We start from the raw sequence: 21268 nt of genomic DNA, 5'->3' as shown, positions 1-21268 counted from the left end.
TTTATATACAATTCCGCGTCACCATCTTCGGAATTGTTCTTGAGTTTGAGTTGTCAGGTGAAAAGGCATCAATTTTATGCAGCACATTCGTTAAAAACAGCTCCTTTTCCTTGGTGTTGCATTAGAATTTGTATGTAATTGTATGTTTTAAAAGGTGTTATTGTTTACCTGTTGATGTTTTTGAAATTTTGTCTCAAACTGTCTCTGATAGTTTGTGCTTTGGTATTGTTTGTAGGAGTTGTTCATCAGCAGCAGCAGCAGCAGCAGCATTGTCCACAAAGATCACCTAGAGAAGAAATTTGGGTTGCAGTTTCATCATTTGAGCATGTCCTCGAATTCGTCGAAGGCCGCGTCGCCGGACTCTTCGTCGCCGCCGCCCCCTCCCTTGAGCAATTCTTCGACGTCGCCCCCTCCCCCGAGCAATTCTTCGACGCCGTCCTCGCCGCCGCCGAAGTCCTCTCCACCTCCTTCCTCTACCCCTTCTTCTCCTCCTCCGACGGCCACCCCGCCCCCCGAAAAGTCCCCACCGCCGCCCCCCGTCAAGTCGTCTACGCCTTCTTCCAAATTGCCGCCTCCCCCGCCGGCTCCTGCTTCGAAGAGTGAGACCAAATCGACCCCCTCGNATGAGTCTACTCCTGCGCCGGCCAAAACGGAAGGCTCCCCGCCAGCACCGCCGCCCCCCGTCAAGTCGTCTACGCCTTCTTCCAAATTGCCGCCTCCCCCGCCGGCTCCTGCTTCGAAGAGTGAGACCAAATCGACCCCCTCGCATTCGTCTCCAGACTCCAGAGGAGGCGGCAAAGCCGATGTCAACGTGCCGATCGTCGTGGGCCTTTGTGTGGGTGTTGGTGTGCTGTTTGTTCTCATGATCATAGCATGTCTTTGTTGTACCAAGAAGAAGAAGAAGCCCCACAACGCAATGCAGTACTATGCAGATCCCTCTGGGTTCAAAGGTAACTCAAACACTCTTAGTTTTGAATGGATCTAAAATTGGTGCTGAATCATGTTCTTGTGCATAGGAGGAAGCTACTACAGTAGTGGGCCGCAACCGCAATGGCACAATGGATACCAAGGTAAGGTGCCGCCACCGCCGGGCGCGCTGAGCCCCCCCGGAGGCGGATGGCACCCGCAGATGATGAACAGCGGCGACATGAGCTCGGCCTACTCGGGCCCCCACAGCCCCCCCTTGCCCCCTCCCTCCCCCCCAATTGCCCTCGGTTTCAACAAAAGCACTTTCACCTACGAGGAGCTCGCGTCAGCGACCAGCGGCTTCTCGCAGGCGAACCTCTTGGGCCAGGGAGGGTTCGGTTATGTACACAAAGGGGTGCTGCCGAACGGAAAGGAGGTTGCAGTGAAGCAACTCAAGTCGGGGAGCGGTCAAGGTGAGAGAGAGTTTCAGGCCGAGGTCGATATCATCAGCCGGGTGCACCACCGCCACCTCGTTTCGCTCGTCGGATACTGCATTGCCGGCTCGCAACGGATGTTGGTCTATGAGTTTGTCCCTAACAAGACCCTCGAGTATCACCTCCACGGTCAGCTTGCTTTCGATTTCAGATAATTCTTACATCAGTGATAGCAATTTGCTGGAATTTAAATCAAAACTTGCTGAATCTTCTGATTGAATTCGACAGGGAGGGGGCTTCCAGTTATGGATTGGCCTACCAGGCTCAAGATTGCTCTAGGATCAGCCAGAGGCATTGCCTACTTGCATGAAGATTGTGAGTGGCTTTAATTATCCCAAGTTTTCGGTTTGTTTTCGGATCAATTTTTAACTGTTTCATACTTCTTATAACATGAAGGTCACCCTCGGATCATTCACCGCGATATCAAATCCGCGAATATTCTGCTGGATTTCAAATTTGAAGCCATGGTAAGGGATTCAGAGTATCAGACTACATGTTTTTGTCCCTGACATTTTCATCTCCTTTTCCATGTGAGGATATGTTGTTACTGCAGAACTGCAAATCTCAGATTCAGTACTTACATTTTTCTTCTTTCCAGATGCAAATTTTCTAGAAACCTAGGATTCTAATTGGAATTTTCTTTGAGTTGTTACTGCTAACATTTTCATGAGGGGACAGAGTCATTTTGTAGATTCTATCTCAATGCCTTTTGTTTCACTTGAGAGTCAATGTTGTTTTATTTCTTTGTTTTGCTGTGGCAAGCTTAGATGCATAACTTTTAGCAGTATCAACTATGTCTAAACCATCTCACAAATAGATTAAATTCCATCGAAACATGAATTTAGACACTAAATTCTTACACTAAAAAGATTTTACCAATAAATCATTCGTTGCAGGTCGCGGACTTCGGATTGGCAAAGTTGTCATCAGACAACCACACACACGTTTCGACACGTGTCATGGGAACTTTTGGGTGAGCCAAATGCATCATGGAGTAGAAAAAAAGAAAATTAAAATTTAAGTTGATTCTAAACTCAAATGCAATCACATCATTTTAACACGAAATTATCATTTTATTCAAATTCCAGTTACTTGGCTCCTGAATATGCTTCGAGTGGCAAGTTAACTGAAAAATCCGACGTCTTCTCATACGGCGTGATGCTTCTCGAACTAATAACCGGACGACGTCCGGTCGATAATAATCACACATTCATGGAAGATAGCTTGGTAGATTGGGTAAGCATACTATGCTGATCATGAAAATTTAAGATCCAAGTTTGGTTAAGGAAATACTGAACAATTTACTTACTTGTGAATTGTTGATTCACGCCAATTCGCTCGGTACATATATAGGCGAGGCCGGTTCTATCACGGGCTTTGGCTGATGGAAACTATGATGAGTTGGCTGACCCAAGGTTAGAAGGAAACTACGATCTGATGGAGATGGCACGCATGGTAGCGAGTGCTGCTGCATCTGTTCGCCATTCTGCGAGGAGGCGCCCGAAAATGAGTCAGGTATGAACTGAAGTTCTTAGATAGACATTGCATTCTCTACACGATAGAGAGATCCCTAACTGTGTTCTATGATCCTTTGACCACTCACAGGCTTTTTAGTTTTTAGCTCATTCTTGTGCATCAACATGAATTTATAGTTCAACATGTAAACAATAACAAATGCATAAATAATGGATTATGCGTAGATTGTTCGAGCATTAGAGGGTGACGTTTCGCTCGAGGACCTGAACGAAGGTATGCGGCCAGGGCAAAGCATGCTCTTTAGCTCAGGCTCCGACTACGACTCTGGGTCGTATGCCTCAAACATGAAGAGGATCAGAAAGATAGCACTGGCAAGCCCCGAGTACAGCGATGAATACAGCGAGCCAATGACCGACTACGGCCCCCGCCACTCGGCGTCAAGCAGTGGCGAGTTCTCAGGGGAGTTGAACCCAGTTGGACATCAAAGGCACAGAGCTCACCAACAACTGTAAAATCTGATTTTGGGATCAAACATATACATCTGTAACACTGAAAGGGTTGATGAGCTTAATCCCTTTTGAAATCTGGCTGGTGCTTCAGAGTGCATTCTCAGGTGGTGGAGACAGGAATAGGCTTCAGCTTCTTGGGGTGGAAATTGGATCTGAGGAAGTGAGAAAAGCTGGGCTTTTTACTATTTTCTTTCTGTCTTCCTTTTTGTTGTTGTTGTTGTTGATCAATTTGCATGCATTAACTGTTATTGATTATTTGAGTATAGGAAGGAACGTTCAAGCAGAAAAACTTGGAATGTTTGATGGTTGCTCATTATTCTTTTGGAGTGGTTTGTGGGCATCATCTTTTGAGTGTATTTTGGGGAGTATCATTCCCCAGTTTCAGTAAACTGCTTATGCTCACGCTCCCTTATCAAGGGAGATGCCAATATGAAGTTTTCTTAAAATTATGGAGTGAGAGATAAAAAAAAAAAAGCTTGATCAAGTCAATGCTATCTAACCAATAACCATCAAATATGAATTCACAAACTCTTTCAAACCCCTGTAGCCTGAACATGCAACAATCTTTCTATCTTCTCTGGTAATAATCATGATTTTAGCCAAAGAAATCAGCCGAAACAATTGATGAAGGAGAACTAACACTTAAAACTTGAACCAAGCAAATATAATTATGGAACAAACAGAGAGTTTTAGCAAACAGGTGACGCTCTAGCCTAAAACCAGGAAAGTTTTATAATTCTTCAAGTTGTATCAAGGGTTGATGAAATAGAGAAAAATTACAGAAGTAGAATGATACAGAGAGTGCGGATTGACAATGAACATTTCGAGGCACCAATTTTCTCATTTCTCATGCAATCTCTCTCATCAGGACGCAATAGATTCGGTATAAAAGGTTGCTTGTGCTTGAGCTCCACAGCCATATTAATTTCTTGATTTCCGACTCAATTGTAAGAAAACTCGCAGCGGAAAAGGATACCAAGCTGCACACAGAATTTAAATCCACCATAAAACACCATCAACATGCTATATCACCATCCTATGCCCTCCAAAAGCCCAAATCTGCGAGTGAGAAAAGAAAACAGCTGCTTATCAGAATCATCTTGCGGACAAATTATACAGAATTTCAAGTTCATTTTGATTCATTTTACGATTATCTGAAGCTTTGAACACCTTATATTTTAGGCAAAAATGTGCATGGACCGCCCCAGATATAGGCCATTTGGAACTAGAACCCTATAAATCATAGAGCGGTTCTCTAGGTTGATTCGCATGATGGCCCTTTCTTTGTACTCTTAATGTTTATAAACATGCATGAAAAGTAAGTTGCTCGTGGGGAAAAATGACACTTTACCCTTAGGTTTTTGTCCCAGCTTCCAGTGCACAAGGCACTTCCATCAGAAGACAAACCTAGGCAGCTTATCCTGCCTTCATGAGAATTCTGCAGAGTTCCTAAATTAAAAGCTACCTGTGAAACAAAATAAGATGTTGCTTTAATATCCCCTTTCACACTAACAATTATAGTACTATAACATAGGCACACAGAAAGAGGGCACAATGAAGTTTATCACAATAAAGGAGAAAAGGAAAACGGAATAAGGAGAAAGAGGGCTATGCTGCAGCGGCAAAGTTTTCGCCACTTAATTATAAACAAAGAATTATGTGCTAGTAGACTGGCATCCATTGCCACAAAAGGAAGCTACAATGGTAAAGTAATAATCCAAACTCATTCCATTCATTACAAACACTACTTACATGTCTTTGATACCAAAAGACCTAGATGAATGTCCCACTTTTTATTTCGATATATTCTTAAATGATTCCTTGACAACAAAACCAGTGCTTTCATTCCTTAAATATTATTTCCAAAAGAAATAGCAAAGTCCATTCTGGAATGGAAACACATACCTCAGCCACTAGTGTATCCCACACATAACAATCGCCATTGGAGTATCCCGCAAAAAGAAGTCTACCTGATATTGAGAAAGCAATAGAAGTGACGGTAGGGACATCATTATCATTATTTTCATGAGGCCGACTGTACACTTGAAGCTGATGCCCTGTCCTCATGTCAAATAACCTACATGTAGTATCATCAGAGCCAGTGCCGAATCTTTGGCCATCAGGGAAGAATTTGACAGTATTAACATCACCCTCATGGCCGTGATATGTTCGAACAGCCCTGCTGGCGATTCGGATATCCCACAGGCGAGCGGTTGCATCGCATGAACCAGAGACAAACATATTTGAATTTGCAGAGTTGATCGAGAGACTGTTAAAGTAGGCACGTGTTTCCAGTTTAAGATGAAATCATGAAGTCTAAAAGAAACAACTACCGATTGTGCATGAAGTTGTGACATTCAAGAATGCGAAAGAAATTTCATTTAAACTTGAAAGAAATAAGAAAGAACAACATATGTTGAAAGGACAAATACATATCTTACATAAAATTTTATGTCCACAAGAACAGGTCAGTCATTCTAAATGTTACATCAAACTGCTTGACACAGTCCAAAAATGCATATTGAATTACTGAACCGCATGTATCATGGAACCTTTAATCTTGATACTACACAGGAAAGGGCAGCTTTCTCCTAAACACTCAGGATAAACAAGTCTAACAACAGAATAGCAAAGACGTGATTTTAGTGGCTGGCCAGATCTATCTCTTCATATGCCCTAACTATCAATTTCTGTTATTATGCTCTAAATTGATTTTGATAAAATGTGAAAGTTTGCTAAACAGAATTATGGATTATGGAACAGATATGTATCCTTCCGTATATGTGACAAAAAGCAGCAGATAAATACTGATTTTCTTCTGGAAATCAAGAGTACAACAATCCATTAAGATGATATTAATGATCTTCGAATGAAAAAGAAGATAATTTCATCTGCAACGCCTAATTTTAAGCCAGCCCAAATATATGAATGCATTGACGATCAAAGTGTTCACCTTAATACATCAGCAGTGTGCCCTGATGGAAAATCACCTCCAAATACAGATATCCTCTGCCCGGTTGTGATATCCCATAGAACACAAGTCTGATCACCTGAGCTAGTAATCAACCGAGTTTCCTGATCCGGAACATATTGACAGGATGAAACGTAGCCTTTGTGCCCAGTAAGTATTCTCGATATTGGGATGTTACCATCTCTGTCAACTTGTGAATTCAGATTGAAGATAGAGCATGCACTGTCAAGACCGCCACATGCCACTGATTGCCCACTGGGGGCAAAGGCGCACGTCATCACCCATGCACAATGTAACTTTATGGCATGTGTTTTCTGGCTTGTTAGGGCGTTCCAAACAATTAATCTCCCATCTTGTGAGGCACTGACTATACGATTCCTTTCAGGAGTCCAATCCAATGAATACACCTGATAGGTATCTCGAATATGATGTTTATCAGTTTCAAATTAAGTTATAAACAAGAAAAAGAGAAGTTAGAAAGAGACTTATATAATTGGACACACTTGGAGATGAAGTCAACATGTCTTTCAAAGCATACATTTTAATATGCACTATCAACTGCTATCTTCAACACCATAACATGCTACATATATAATTCAAAATTATATGTTTAAACTAGAAAGAATTCCACTAAATATCAACTCAAAAGCATACATTCCAAGTAACAATCTTAAATCCTAGCCATACATAAAAGGCTACGTATTAAAAAGTCTCATTTTTCACACGTTAATATAGCTTTTTGGACTGCTCGAAACGCTCAGATGGCTAACGTAAGGTTACTGACATTTCACACACTTTGTGGCTGGTGCTCGCCTCTTGGGGCTGGTCATTATTTCCTCACCCAACTTTGTGTTGCTACCACAATGTACCGCCTAAGCTCAATATAACATATTAAATAAAACATAAAAGAGAAAGTGTAAACTGATAGTTTAAGCTTTTACCTTTCTAATTCAGATCTAGAGCACTATCTAATTAGCAACAGGGTTTATTAAGGCTAAAACCCCAACTTGACAGAGAATATACAATGGAGTTCTAAAAATCGCATATAATGGAAAATCTCAGTAAGCAATAGAAACTACCTTCCCTGTGTGACCCCGCAATGTCCTGCAACAAACCAGATCCGTCGAGCTAAAGCTAATCGGGGTCCGCCCATGGCTAAGAGCGTAGCTCGCAACTGCATTAAGATAAAAAATAACAAAGTACCTCACCAAAAAAATGACCAAAAATTACCCCATTAATCGGAGGAATCAAAGCCTAGAAGCGAAGAATTCACCATCGGTGTCGAGAAGAAGCTGCCTCTTCTGCTTCAGACGCTCCCTGAGATCATTCACCGTCGCGGTCGCGGCGGCGTGCCGCTCCTTGAGCTCCGCCACGGACATCCACAAACCCTAGAAGCGGACCCGCGGAGTTCGAAGCATCAACTATCTCCCGCCATTCACGGACGCCGCGGAGCTCGATCGGAGCGCTAGTTCTCCATCCCCGCTCATGGAGATTGAGAATGGGTGTTGGATCGAGGTGTGCGCTAGGGTTTTGGAGAGGAGGAGGGAAGAGGGGATGGAGACGACGCGAGAGGAAACCGATGATAGAGGTGGTGGGAGTGAGTGGTGGGGTAGGAGGAGACCACTCAGACCAGAGAAGCAGCCATGCGTGCTTACGTCAGCAACTGTATGATTAAGAACTTGTGGGACCACCAAGAAGACGTGGGGCCGACAACCGACACGTGGCGAGGGGTGATAGGCGCCGAGTAGCCATGCATTATGTTGGGTTCCAACTGGGCTGATGGGCCAACTACGGCCCAGATAAGGCACGTGGCTAGTTGTGCTACACGATGCTAAAACCAGGCCGATGGGCCATGTTTAAACGGGCTGTGGGCCCCTGATCAATATGGGTCCGATCATGTAAAGCTATGTGAAACAGGACACGCGGTGAGCCGTGGCGAACGAAAAATTCTACATTGCATTAGTTATATTGGTGACGTGACATTTCCAACCAACCAAATGAATTCTTTTGAATTAACTCATCACATTATAATTATAAAAAAATATTTTTGTCATATATTTTTTTTAAATGAGAAATGTGATTGGCTTGTTATTACTTATGTGGTATAAGTTTGACACAGTATACTTCCTTGTGGTGAACGGGCCTTGGTTAATGCAGGCTCAAACCGGGCCATGGGCTGCATTTTGCCGTTGGATTATTTTTCTATTTCATTTTTGTTTTTTTTTTGTTTTTTTTGCATTTTGCTCCCTCAAAATATTTTTTTTACAAATAGCCCTATTAAATTTATAATTACAAATTTGATCCTATCCTCGTCACGTAAGAGCCACGTCGGCGCCATGGTTTTAAGTTGAACACGGTGAATGGTGTTTAGACACGGCGAATGATTCACTGTGTTCAACTTAATAAATTGGTCCCGCCCACGTGGCGTTGACGTAGCGCCTGCGTGGCAAGGCTAGGGTCATTTTTGCAAATATAAATTTACTGGTGCTATATTTAAAATACATTTTTTTTCGGGGGCCAAATGCAAAAAAGTCTCTTTTTTTTTTTTTTTTTTCAGTGAAACAGAGAGTTACTGAGAACCAAAACAAAAAACTGCGACAGGTGGCCCACAGCGTCCATCTCCGCTTCACCGGAATCCACTTTTCCGTCGCCAAAAACCCTTCATCTCCCTTCTCCGTCTCCTCCCTCAAACCCACAACTCTCACCTCCTATCCCTCGCAACCAAAGTAGAGAGAGAGAGAGAGAGAGAGAGAGATGTGGCGGAGCTGCGTTTCCCGAGGCCTCGGAACCCTCTCCGCGAGGAGGAGCGCGTCGATTGGAGGGAATCGAACCCTCCATTCGTCTCCGAATTCGAGATCGTTCTCGACGAGCCCGGTATCTCCCGATCGATTCCGTTCTCTTCTAAATTTGCTTCTAAATCAAGTGAATGGTCACTGTTTTAGTAGGATCTGAGCTGTTTCCATCATAATTACGAGGTTTTGTTTGTACATTCTTATTGTTATCTCGATTTAGTAGCTCTTGTTGTATTGTAGTTAGGATAGTTCATTCGTTCTTGATAATGATACTTTGTTGCTCCTTGTAGCATGAAAAGTTAGCTCCAAATTCTTTACTTGCTATGCATCATTGGCGATATTAATATAAAATTGCATAATAATAGCTGGTTTACTCACCTGGATAACGAATAAGTATAGCTTCATTGTTATCTAAGTGTATGATCAATGGACGCTGATTGGTATCTTTTCATTTGGGTTCGTGATAATACTGGCAGTCGTCGTACACCATTGTGGATCACATTTATGATGCAGTTGTCGTAGGGGCCGGAGGGGCAGGGCTAAGAGCGGCAATCGGACTATCAGAACACGGTTTTAACACTGCTTGCATTACCAAGTTGTTCCCTACGCGCTCGCATACAGTCGCTGCGCAGGTATTACGATTTAGTTGATTGACTTTATCGAATTAAAATGCATCTTTTTAAAGAATAACTTTTTTAACTTAATCTGAAATTTGGTTTAGGTCACTTAGACCTAATTATGGGCTGTTAACGATTGAAGATATACTCACGACTTCTTCAACTTTTTAATGTGTTTGCCACATTCACTGTCCAATTTGCACCTATAAAGTAAATTATTTTTATCGACATAGCGCCTTTATCTACATAGTGCCTAGTTTAATGCACTTGCCATCATTCATATCACATTAAGATGTTGAGAGCAGACACTGTGGCATTGATGGTTTAGTGTAGATGAAGTTTGGGAGTAACTTTAACTTTGGTGGACTATTTTCTCTTCTCTTATGTTAGGTAATTTTAGTCAATTCAGTAGGTTCTGTTTTGTGACTAAACAATTTTCTATCGCAGTCAATTTACTTGATTTGGGTTTCATTGTGTATTTTGTCTCCTGTTATTGTTGCAGGGATGAACTTTCATATTCATGAAGTTTTCACCTTTGTATGCCACTGAGACAGCATCTTCCTTGTTAGTAGGGAAAAATGATACTTTAAAACTTGAAGGCACATGATTTTATATAAATGACCTTCTAATTGTAGTTTACTGCTTGTCATGCCATACTTCATTGTGCTGTTAATCATGCTAGAAGTGATGCAGGGTGGCATAAATGCTGCATTGGGAAATATGAGTGAAGATGACTGGAGGTGGCATATGTATGATACAGTCAAAGGAAGTGATTGGTTAGGTAATTCAATTTTGTGAAACTAATAATTGTAATTTGCGTTCTGAGTTAACCAATGTTCTTTCTTTTTGTTGGTGTCATTGTTGTTACGTGATTACATCTTATTCTCATCTTTATGTGTCTCTGAAATGAACTTTTACTATTGCAGGTGATCAGGATGCTATTCAGTATATGTGCCGAGAAGCCCCAAAAGCAGTTGTAGAGCTTGAAAATTATGGATTACCATTCTCTCGGACTGAAGATGGAAAAATCTACCAGCGTGCTTTTGGAGGCCAAAGTTTAAATTTTGGAAAAGGTGGAGATCTATGAGATGCTGTGACCACTGACCACATCCTTCGAGAGTTACATTTAAGTGTTTCTATCATCAATCTTGACTATTTGACATTTTTCAGGTGGTCAGGCCTACCGTTGTGCATGTGCTGCCGATCGTACCGGCCATGCTTTGCTACATACACTATATGGCCAATCCATGAAACATAACACTCAGTTCTTTGTTGAGTACTTTGCATTGGACCTTCTTATGGATCGCAATGGTATGATTGATAAAACTATCTAAATGCTATACTCATTAGTCTCTCTTTTGTGCCTAGGTCAAGCATGCATTTGTGATTTTGATACTGTAGTAGAACTTACTTCTTAATGGGAAATCTCCTCTTTAGCGTGTCTCAATCTTTGGTAGGTTTAGTAGTATTGTTGGCAAGGTTGTATATGCAAATTCTATAGGAATTGTTGATGCTTACAATTTTAGATTTACTAGAGTAAGAAATAATGCCAGACGTTCTTAACTTTTCTGTCCTGCCATTTTAACAAATCATTTGATTGTTCTATCATTGTGCTAAGTGTTACTGCTGCTTTCTTGTATATTTATCTGGTTCCTGTTGCATGCTTATAGTGCTCTTTAATTTGTCATTTTCTAGCAGTTGGGATTAAACTTCTGCTTTTGTCATGAGAGTTCTTATATCATATGATACGTTAGTGTCAGAGGATCGAAACTGCAGTATCTCCAAACTGTTTTGCTAGTTTGCCAGTATACAATGTTTGGGTTGCTTAGGGACCTTTGATTAATCTGATAATCCTTCATTCCTATGTATTAGGCACCTGCCAGGGCGTGATTGCATTAAACATGGAGGACGGGACTCTTCATCGTTTCCGTGCTGCCAATACCATTCTGGCCACCGGGGTAGCTATTTTTTCTATTTAACTGCATCTTACCCCTTTTGTTGTCCTGAAATAACTACCATAAGTCTTATTTGTTTCATGCATTAGGGTTATGGGAGAGCATACTTCTCTGCAACCTCAGCTCATACATGTACTGGAGATGGCAATTCCATGGTTGCACGTGCTGGGTTACCTCTTGAGGTTGGTCTACTGGTTGAACTTCAAAGATTAACTTCTTTTTATGATATAACTATCTCATTACTATTGTTTGATTTACTTATAGGATCTTGAGTTTGTACAATTCCATCCTACTGGCATTTATGGTGCTGGATGCCTAATTACAGAAGGTCCTCAATTACTTTGACTTAGTTTTTAATGATTAGATCCTTTTCTTTGTAAAGTCTAACTAATAAATTTAGCTATATTACAATCTTGCAATGTCGACGAATGCATTCTTCTTGCTTTCTGTTCTCACTGATTGGTTTACTTTTTTTTTTTTTTTCCCCTGGTTTCAGGATCTCGTGGTGAAGGTGGTATTCTTAGGAACAGTGAAGGTGAACGTTTCATGGAGCGATATGCTCCAAGTGCCAAGGATCTTGCATCACGTGATGTTGTTTCAAGGTCTATGACAATGGAAATTCGGGAAGGACGTGGTGTGGGTACGTACCGAATCTTTTCTACCTTAAAATTTAAGTGTGAAAGCATTTTTCAGCAATATTTCTTATAGTGATAACTAGATTTCTTCATTTTGATACACTGTAGGTCCACTGAAGGATCACATCTATCTGCACCTCAATCATTTGCCTCCTGAAGTTCTCAAGGAAAGACTTCCTGGTATATCTGAAACTGCTGCGATTTTTGCTGGAGTTGATGTCACCAAAGAGCCAATTCCTGTTTTGCCTACTGTACATTACAATATGGGTGGAATTCCCACTAACTACCATGGGGAGGTAGAACATATATGCCAATGATTCTAGGATCAAATTTCTTCCACCTGCATTTTCCATGTATTGTAGAAGCACATCTAATGTAGATCTTTTTTTCTTTTTTTTTCCTTCGCAGGTTGTTCATATTAAAGGTGATGATCCAGATGCTGTAGTTCCGGGCCTGATGGCTGCTGGTGAGGCGGCTTGTGCTTCTGTTCATGGTGCAAACCGGCTGGGTGCAAATTCCCTTCTTGACATAGTTGTTTTCGGCAGAGCTTGTGCAAACAGAGTTGCTGAGATTTGCAAGCCAGGTGGGTTTTCTTTACCTTTTCAGTTAGTATCTTACAGTTCACAAAAATGGTGGTTGTACTTGTACCAGACTGTAATAAATGTCTATATACTATATAGGAGAGAAACAGAAACCTCTTGAAAAGGATGCTGGTGAGAAGACCATCGCCTGGTTGGATAAGTTAAGGAATGCAAATGGTTCCCTCCCAACTTCAAAGATCCGCCTTAATATGCAACGTGTAATGCAAAATAATGCTGCTGTCTTTCGAACACAGGAAACGTTAGAAGAAGGTTTTGTTGTATCAATTTATGGAGCTTTCTTATCCTTTCAATTTTTAGTTAAAATTGAGTTCACTGCTGAGAACTATCTATTTGTCAGACTATCTCCTATATATTGATAGTATTGGCATCTGGAATGTATGGCCTTTGCCTTCTGGTGAATTCTTATTCTTGTATTAATTTGTTAGGCTGTCAGCTGATTGACAAGGCATGGGAAAGTTTTCATGATGTGAAGATTCGTGATCGGAGTCTTATATGGTAGTATCCTGTTATTATGCGTGATTGGTGGCTTCTCCTTCTCTTGGTCATGAATTAACTAGTCATTAAACTGTTTATGCAGGAATTCAGACTTAATAGAGACTATAGAGCTGGAAAATCTATTGATTAATGCGTGCATCACTATGCATTCAGCTGAGGCAAGGAAGGAAAGCAGGGGAGCTCATGCTCGTGAAGATTTTCCGGTCTGCTTTAGTCTTTCATTAAGATTTTCCAGTCTGCTTTAGTCTTTCATTATTCTGTTTTCCTCCTTTCTCTAATGCACTGCTTTAATTTTCTTCCAGAAAAGGGATGATGAAAACTGGATGAAACACACGCTAGGGTTAGTATCCACTGTCCAATTTATATCTGGAAAATTGTTCTTTATTCTAGCTTTATAGATTCTCCAGGAACAGTCCAGTTAAACAAGGAAGCAGCTTTCCACTTTTACTTAGCTGAAAAATACATTCTTTTATTAACTTTATTTCGAGAAGTTTCAAATGATTAACCCACATAGTGGATTTCCTTTATGAGTTTATTATCTGCTCGCCAGTTATTTTCATTTTGATTTGCATTTAAATTGCATTATTCATATGCTTACTTTTTCATTCCAGTTAATGTTAGTTGTTTCTCTTGCATAAAAGAAAAGGAGCATTTGGTTCAAAATGCCCTTCCACGAAAGAAAAATGAGAAGGATAGGAGAAAACAAATGGGAAATTATGGAACTGTCTGGAAGTAGTCATATGTGTAATATGCAATTAAGTAGACGATCATATCAGCTTCTTTAGGTGTTATCCGATCCAACATTCTTCTTTTTTAATGTTGTTGTTAACTTTATGTCATGAGAAGGTTCAGTGATCATCATACGTCAAAAGTTATTAAAGAAAATGTTAATAAAAGAATTTTTTAATTCAATTTGAGATCAAAATGTATCATCTTACTACACGATGCCACCAAAGAGGAAAATTGCAGAACTCTTTACTCCTTTTAGCTCTTGATTTATTGCTGAACTTTTCTGATATTTGATTACAGATCATTCACAAAAGTATTTTCTTCTTATTATATATCTTTCTCTATAATTTGTTTTCTTTCGGTACACAGGTACTGGGATAATGGGAAGGTTAAATTAGCATATAGGCCTGTCCATATGAATACCTTGGATGATGAAGTTGAGCCATTCCCACCGAAAGCGCGTGTTTATTGAATTGTGTTTCTATTGCCCAGCTTGGATTTTGATGGCAGCACAATACTTGAGTGTTTGTGGGTTTCAAATAAAGAAGTGGGGACGCAACATTCTCTGTGAAGGGAAATCGTATTTCTAATATCAGTTCGAAATGCTGATACCTATGCTGTATAAATTGTTTCACGGAGAATGTTGATTTTCATTGCTAATTATCAAAATGCTTTATCATCTAGAAAATAAAAACAAGTCGTACTATTCTCTTTTTTTCTTTTTGTGCATAATGTTGTTTTTCGTCTTCAAGAAATGCTGGTACAAGTTCTGTTTCCAGAATATGGTTGCTAATGTGACGGAGCCCTTTCTTCTAATTTCTTGTGTTTTGGACCTTGACTTGCTTTTGGAGTGCTTTATAAAGTTGGCCATACATGCTAGCTTACAATTTGACTTATTTCATTATTGGGATTAGGGTTATACAAAACTACGAAATGGGGCCTGAGTACAGTATGGCCCTAGCAGCTCCAACAGTGTGTGGCTATACCTCTATCAAGTCTCTTGCTAATTCAGAAACGAGTCCATTTAGTATATGCTTCTCCAAATCCCTGATGACTTCGTCCTTTTCAACTGATGCAAGTGTAATGCTGTTCCAGCCAATATCCCACATACAGTTGATATCTGGATTTCTGCATTGGATATCTTTCTCGAGCAATTTTTGTAGGCATGCGGCTGTGTCGCAATTAATTTCTGGCCTTTTCATGGAGAAGTTCAGGCTTTCTAGATCATCATCGAGTTCTTTGATCAAAGAATCCAAGCATCTCTCTTTAGTTGGCTTTTCAAATATTTTTGTGATAAATATGGCCTCTTCTCTCTTACCTTTTCTTCTTAGTAATTCATATGCACAGTCTAAAAGAAGCTTACTGTCCTTGTCTTGGCTTGCCTTTGCGCTAGCTTGGAGAACGCTTACAGGAATATTGAGCTTGAAAAGTGCCTGAGCTGTATTAAGGAAATGTTGATCCCTAATCAGTGATTCTTTGAGGAGACGTTGCTCATCTGTAAGTGAAAGTTCTCCGCTTACTTCATCTTTAACCTGACTTGGTGACTTCAATGAGTTGAAGTTGCTGAATTGTCTGCTGTCACTTGACCCTGTCAAAGAAAAACAATGATCTGAAATTCTCAGAAATTTTTTTATTTTGCGTTCATACATCAATACGTATGTACGTACGGGCAACAACATGCGTACACAAACATACATTTTGTATATACGTTTGTTTTGTATATGTATGTGCCTAGCAAACATTTTGGATGCAATATGAGATTCATTGCATTCCATTATCTGTGACGACCTAAGTTTGTGCGTATCATGCTGACACTGTCAGATTTCTTTAAAATGGTGCATAAACAGGTTTTGCTTAAGGGACTTTTACATACCTTCTTTCTTTTCATCTGTCAAGTTGGGCAATTGTAGTTGTTCTTCTTCTTTACCAGCAGAAACTTGTGGTGTCTGTTGAGTATTAGGAGTTCTGACAACCGTATTGTCATGCTGCCAAAAGTAAAAGAATTGCTATTAGATTGTCAATTTGGACTATTTAGTTGTTCTATATTTTTTAATTGGTTAAGAGTTGTGTAAGTTTGAACTTTGACAAATCGGGTTGGTGTTCCTACCCACGCATCTCAGCCCAAGTCTATCTGTCTGTTTTGAGTTCTTAGCCAGAAATTTGACAACTTTTCTTGGTTCATGCCAAGTCAGTATCAGCTTGTCAGAAGACTTTTTTTGTTGACGCTCATTAAGTTCTTTGCAGTTATGAGCACATAGAGAACTTCTTTACTTATTGTTGGTTTATTAGAAACTCTAATTTTGTTTCTATCATCAAACAAGAATAGAACTGTATCTTTTTTTTTTCATCTCATAATAAAATAAAGAGTTCAAAAAATAACAAACAATAACAAAATTAAGTAGTCCATGCTAAGTGCTATTGACCTAAAAGAGCTATATTGGATGGAATTAGGCAAATATTTGGCAAGTTGTAAGTGCACTGGGTCGATGTTGCAAAATAACATAGATTTGTGCATACTATAGACTAACAATATGAAAAGGAGTTAGTTTTTTATAAGTAAATGTTTAAATGAGAGTCGAACTTACATTCATTTCAGCAATGAATTCCCGGTCCACTACCTCTGTATCTTCAATATCATCTGTGAACATAGCACTGGAAACAGAGGCAATTTCATTTACTGTTGGCATAGTTTGCTCCAAAGCCATTACTCTAAGGTTAGATTCTCCTTCTGTGCTGGTTCCTTCCTTCCATCTAGACTCTATTTCATTTAGAGGTGAAATTTGCAGCATTGTTTGCTGATCATTTTCTGTTGGTGGTTCACTATTCTCTAATACTTTCATGTTTTCAGTTGAATTTCCTTTGTTTTCTATAGTTTCTACCTTCTCTTCAGCTGGTATATCCACAGGCTTATTCATATGTTCCACCGGAGTGGGAATCACTGCCTTTTGTTCATCATTACTTGGATCCACACTTAATTTCTTTTTGTCTCTGGACTCCTCACTTGCTCTTTGGCTATATGGTTCATGGTAAGTAGCACTTCTACTCCTTGTAATTTGCTTTTCGGGATCTCTGTATGTTGGCTTCTTTTTCAACTGATCAGTATGCTTTCCTGTGCTTTTTTCGCTTGCTACAATCATCCTACCAGAAGATAACATCTTTTGTTTGCTTATTTCATTCGCAGACTTCTCTCTGCTCCTTGGCTTCACAGCACTGGGGTTTTCTGATAACTGTGATTTACTTCTCGCATTCTGCTCTTTTTCTGTTGTACCTTTTTGTGCTGCATGGTTAATCTTCAATTCATGCACTGTGGATTTCCTTTCCAATGTATTATGTTTTACATTCCTTGAGTGACTGTATGTGATAGGCGATACATTTTGTGCTGTCTGATCTTCTTGGACCAAATCCTTTTTTCTAACTGCATTCTCCTGGTACTTGAGATATTTTTTAGAAGTACTAGCCAACTTATTTTCTTGAATTGGTTGTTTGGCTTTTTCTTGGGTTATCTGTCCCCTTCCAGTGAACCCCCACATCTGTGCCGCTTCTTTCTTAGTGTGTGTTGTATTACTGTAATTCATACTGTTAATGTCTGTAAAATGGTAACTTGGCAAATATTTTGGTGGTTGGTTCATACTTTCATATCCTGAACTTGCTAAGCTAGTCATTTGCTTACTTTTTGTGGCTTCTAGGTTTTGTCCAGGTTTAGACTCTCTAACCTCTTTTGCCTGTGGATTCTCATTTTCTCTGATTTTTGCTAAATTTGGTCGTAAGGTTGCATATTTATCTCCCATTTCATTAACTGTTGTGTCTCTTCTTAGTGTCCTGCTCACCTCTGTTTCTTTCATAAACTTAGCTTCTTTCTTGATCTCCACCTCCGCCTTAGGTGTGGGAAATTCTTCTAACCCCATCAGTTTTGCTACCACATTTGGTATCCTCACCTTTCCATTTACATTACCTCCTTTAGGATCCAACTTCTTGACATTTCCTGAAGCACTGGAATCACTATTACTCTTGGGGATTTGTCCAATTTCTCCACTCCTGTTAGTTTTTCTTGCAACAACTGAAACTTGGGAATCCAACTTAGCATCTTGGCCACAACTTAATGACCCCCTATGTGAAGTAAACTGATTGGGAAGACTTGATGAACTCTTAGTAGAATTTGTCAGTGTAACCTTCGTCCTTCTAGTATATGAGCCGGATAGATTTTCTTCTTTAATTTCATCAATTGAAAACCCAGTCCTCTGAATCAACTTCTTCTGTTTTACTCTATTAGATGAGGATTCATCTTCTTCTTTGTCCTTCAATAACATAACCCGACCGCCTCTAGACCCTTTGATGTTATCCGAATTTTCTTGGAGCATTGCGAGCATTCTTAGTGACTCCTCCAGGTCAATCGCCCCTCTCAATAGTTCCCTCCCGATCTCAATAGTGCTTCTGCTAAAATTCACTCCAGAAAAGGCTTTAATGATTTCATTCAACTTCTGAACCCCTTTATAAATTTCATCGACCTGCATATGGGGTGAAAAGTGATACTGATTCATAGGGTACCTCGCTCTATCAGACATATATTGGTTGTTTGTTTCTCTGAAATGTATAGCACCACGGTGCATAATAAGTTCGCTCCCGAATTTGTAGTCGCCGAGGTTTTCTATTCTTTGAAACTCCCTGCCCTTAGTAAGTGCAAGGGCGAGTGCCGTTGAGATGTCGATGGTATTCCCCGACCGCGTGGCCCTTCCAAAAGGAACAATATCTAGAGAAGTGCTTTCTAGGCCAGCTTCTTTGTGGTGTTTCATGTTAGGACGCGCGCTTTTGTTTGTTTTAACCATGTTCTTGCCACTCTGTACCTGCTGCAAGCTCAAGAACTTACATTAAAACTAGGAATACATTTATCATATTTGAGCAAGTTCTATCCATAAGAGACTTTAAGAGGCTTACAAATTTATTAGAGGACGCTTCTCTTGCACTCCGAAAGTTTTTCTGAGAGTTTCCATAAGCATCTGAAGCCAGCACCATTTAAATAGATAGATATGTATGCTAAAATTCCAGAATATGCAGAGATTGTTTTATTATTAGCTGAACAGATGGTATAGAAGGTTTTAAAATCAGATCTTATTCATGTGCTTGTACTTCTGAACAATGTAATGTCACAACCATTTTGCACTGTGATGTGTTTGTACTATTTTCCCCCATTTATTGAGTAGTTGGTAGGAGTATCTGTATCACAACTGTGAACTTAATTAATGTGATAGCGTATAAAGCTTCATTACTGTAATCTAGTTTCAAATTGTTTAGTTTTCTTCTTAATGGTCTTCTGATTAGAATGGATTCCCATAAGGCATCTAGATGTATCGGTTTCTTTCATTCACAGCCATATATTTGTGTAAATCATTAATAAATGATCACCTAAATATATGATTAGTATCAATCTAGGGCATACTGTATATGAAGAAGGGTTATGGCAAAGCTTAGACAACATTATATCTGGCTTTATGAAATGTTCGTTAGTTCGTAAATGATTTTTTGGTAAAAGCACTTTGCATGTTCGCATCAATTCGGCCTCCTTTTTTGTTAATTTCTCCTAGTGTAATCAAGAACAAACCTGTTTGATGAATGTGCTACAAAGATAATCAGTGAATGTAAGTCTACTGCTTGTTAAAATGAGTTGTTATTGAAAGCCAAGTCCCTCACAATTCTCACAATTCCTAGAAAAGAAGAGCAAACTAGAATCATACAAAAGAAAATTATAAGGAGAAAACAAACCCCTCGAGGCAGCATTACTCGGCTGATGGCCCGACGACGCATACCCCAGCTTTTCCTTCCGAAGTCGGAGATCATCCAACAGCTTCTGCGCGAAATCCGATCTCTTCGCCATCATGCAATCTCTCTCTCAGGTATTCTAAGTGTTGCACCTTTGTAAGTTCCTCTTTTTTCCTCTCTTGTTTTTCTTTCTCTAGTTCTTGCTATTGTGCTTCTCTTCAATAAAGTTGGTGGGTTATTTTCTCTCTCTCTCTCTCCATCTTGCTTTATTAATTTCGTCTTTGTGGAGTGAGTTGAGATGTCCTCTCAAGAGGGTTTATTCCCCAGTGGGGGAAAGAGAGGATTGACGTAAACGCTAGACCTTGTAAGTGACTGTGGCATCTCACAATGTGGCTCTCCTCTGTAGTTGCACCCGATTCTAAGCAAAGCAAAAGCTTTTTGTTGTTGTTGTTGTTGTTGTTGTAGGGTGTTGGAGGGGCTTCTTTGTTAAGCTTCGACCCATCATCAGTTACCCTGTGCGGTTTTGGAATCTTCTACTTGAGAGAGCCTTTTCATAGTGGCTTTTTTTAAGAAACTCTTCTTTTCGTTTTTTGGATTTTGGACTTCGGCTTATATTGAATTGATATGATATTATATTATTTCTGGAATGTGAGAAAGCTTTTCATATCCTCGTCCTTGTTATGGTGGGGGGTCTTGTTATAGATGGGATATCACTAGTTGTGGTACCAGGGAACATGATTTCTACATGGGAACTCCCTATGTAGAGTGGCTATGGAGAATTTTAAGCATGAGAGGAGCAATTTCACTTTGCACGCATCAAAGTTCCCTTTTAGATCATGGGGCCTTGCATGTGTTGCGTTTGAAATCTCTCGAAAACTAAGGGGGAAAAGGAAGCTCCCCCGAGCCACATGAACCTTTTTGTCTTTTATCTTCTAGGATTAAAAAAAAAAGAAAAAAGAAAACTAAGCGAGCGAATAATTTGTTGTAATGAACCAGCTAAATTAAATTTTAGTTAGGTTTCCTAATTGCCGTACGTGAATGTATAAAATTATGTTCCTAAATTACAAATCTTTTTGGCCAAATCAAGCTTAATTTTGGCTAAAGGAGCAGTAAGTTGTTAAAATCAGTATCCCTCTCCACAGTTCTCTGAAAGGAACTAGGGAGAAAATTTAAATAGACGTAAGTATAGCGTCCAAATCAAAAGTGTACCGTCCCCATAGAGAATTCGCATCACAGTACGAACTTTAAAAACTTCCTACAACAACAACAACAACAACAACAACCACAACAACAACAACACAAAAAAGAGCATCAAATTTACAAGCAAGGTTCT

General features: G+C 39.9%; 4 protein-coding genes across 6 annotated transcripts; 2 read left to right on the top strand and 2 right to left on the bottom strand.

Annotated features, from left to right (window-relative positions):
* LOC109715411 (proline-rich receptor-like protein kinase PERK4) lies at nt 740-3831 on the top strand. The gene is given in 9 exon segments (XM_020240390.1): nt 740-950; nt 1017-1529; nt 1629-1678; nt 1680-1719; nt 1797-1867; nt 2297-2373; nt 2489-2636; nt 2754-2915; nt 3101-3831. Coding segments are annotated over 9 exon segments (1437 nt in total). The 5' UTR covers nt 740-862; the 3' UTR covers nt 3389-3831.
* LOC109715410 (guanine nucleotide-binding protein subunit beta) lies at nt 4022-7968 on the bottom strand. The gene is made up of 6 exons (XM_020240389.1): nt 7630-7968; nt 7436-7530; nt 6339-6763; nt 5291-5654; nt 4737-4850; nt 4022-4444 (listed from the first exon to the last, which is right to left on the bottom strand). Exons 1-6 carry the CDS (start codon nt 7733-7735, stop codon nt 4409-4411), a joined length of 1140 nt encoding a protein of 379 aa, XP_020095978.1. The 5' UTR covers nt 7736-7968; the 3' UTR covers nt 4022-4408.
* Nucleotides 9111-14900, top strand: LOC109715166 (succinate dehydrogenase [ubiquinone] flavoprotein subunit, mitochondrial). The gene is made up of 16 exons (XM_020240045.1): nt 9111-9230; nt 9625-9780; nt 10459-10546; nt 10692-10838; nt 10936-11076; nt 11638-11723; nt 11810-11902; nt 11985-12048; nt 12217-12360; nt 12464-12651; nt 12764-12938; nt 13036-13206; nt 13383-13452; nt 13535-13655; nt 13755-13792; nt 14551-14900. The coding sequence occupies exons 1-16, from the start codon at nt 9111-9113 to the stop codon at nt 14651-14653; spliced, it is 1905 nt and encodes a 634-aa protein (XP_020095634.1). The 3' UTR covers nt 14654-14900.
* LOC109715164 lies at nt 14901-20499 on the bottom strand. 3 transcript variants are annotated; one of them, XM_020240043.1, is made up of 5 exons: nt 19939-20499; nt 19114-19175; nt 16767-19022; nt 16055-16166; nt 14901-15769 (listed from the first exon to the last, which is right to left on the bottom strand). In XM_020240043.1, exons 1-5 carry the CDS (start codon nt 20051-20053, stop codon nt 15162-15164), a joined length of 3153 nt encoding a protein of 1050 aa, XP_020095632.1. In that variant the 5' UTR covers nt 20054-20499; the 3' UTR covers nt 14901-15161. The 3 variants fall into 3 exon arrangements, with proteins under 3 accessions (XP_020095632.1, XP_020095631.1, XP_020095633.1); XM_020240042.1 differs by having other exon boundaries at nt 16767-19025; nt 19939-20498; XM_020240044.1 differs by lacking the exon at nt 19939-20499 and having other exon boundaries at nt 16767-19025; nt 19114-19845.

This window comes from Ananas comosus, linkage group 9 (assembly GCF_001540865.1).
Source record: "Ananas comosus cultivar F153 linkage group 9, ASM154086v1, whole genome shotgun sequence".
Taxonomy (NCBI): Eukaryota; Viridiplantae; Streptophyta; class Magnoliopsida; order Poales; family Bromeliaceae; genus Ananas; species Ananas comosus.
This window is presented reverse-complemented; position numbering and strand designations above follow the sequence as displayed.

What these genes read in the sequence shown, in the direction of transcription:
- LOC109715164 (XM_020240042.1), bottom strand. Translation starts at nt 20,053, where the DNA reads ATGATGGCGAAGAGATCGGATTTCGCGCAGAAGCTGTTGGATGATCTC. An exon ending in AAGCGTCCTCTAATAAATTT is followed by an intron (nt 19,026 to 19,113) that starts GTAAGCCTCTTA and finishes TTGAGCTTGCAG; the next exon opens with CAGGTACAGAGTGGCAAGAA. An exon ending in AATTCATTGCTGAAATGAAT is followed by an intron (nt 16,167 to 16,766) that starts GTAAGTTCGACT and finishes TACTTTTGGCAG; the next exon opens with CATGACAATACGGTTGTCAG.
- LOC109715166 (XM_020240045.1), top strand. Translation starts at nt 9,111, where the DNA reads ATGTGGCGGAGCTGCGTTTCCCGAGGCCTCGGAACCCTCTCCGCGAGG. An exon ending in TGGATGCCTAATTACAGAAG is followed by an intron (nt 12,049 to 12,216) that starts GTCCTCAATTAC and finishes CCCTGGTTTCAG; the next exon opens with GATCTCGTGGTGAAGGTGGT. An exon ending in TCGGGAAGGACGTGGTGTGG is followed by an intron (nt 12,361 to 12,463) that starts GTACGTACCGAA and finishes GATACACTGTAG; the next exon opens with GTCCACTGAAGGATCACATC.
- LOC109715410 (XM_020240389.1), bottom strand. Translation starts at nt 7,735, where the DNA reads ATGTCCGTGGCGGAGCTCAAGGAGCGGCACGCCGCCGCGACCGCGACG. An exon ending in TGCGGGGTCACACAGGGAAG is followed by an intron (nt 6,764 to 7,435) that starts GTAGTTTCTATT and finishes GATACCTATCAG; the next exon opens with GTGTATTCATTGGATTGGAC. An exon ending in GCTGGGACAAAAACCTAAGG is followed by an intron (nt 4,445 to 4,736) that starts GTAAAGTGTCAT and finishes TCTCACTCGCAG; the next exon opens with ATTTGGGCTTTTGGAGGGCA.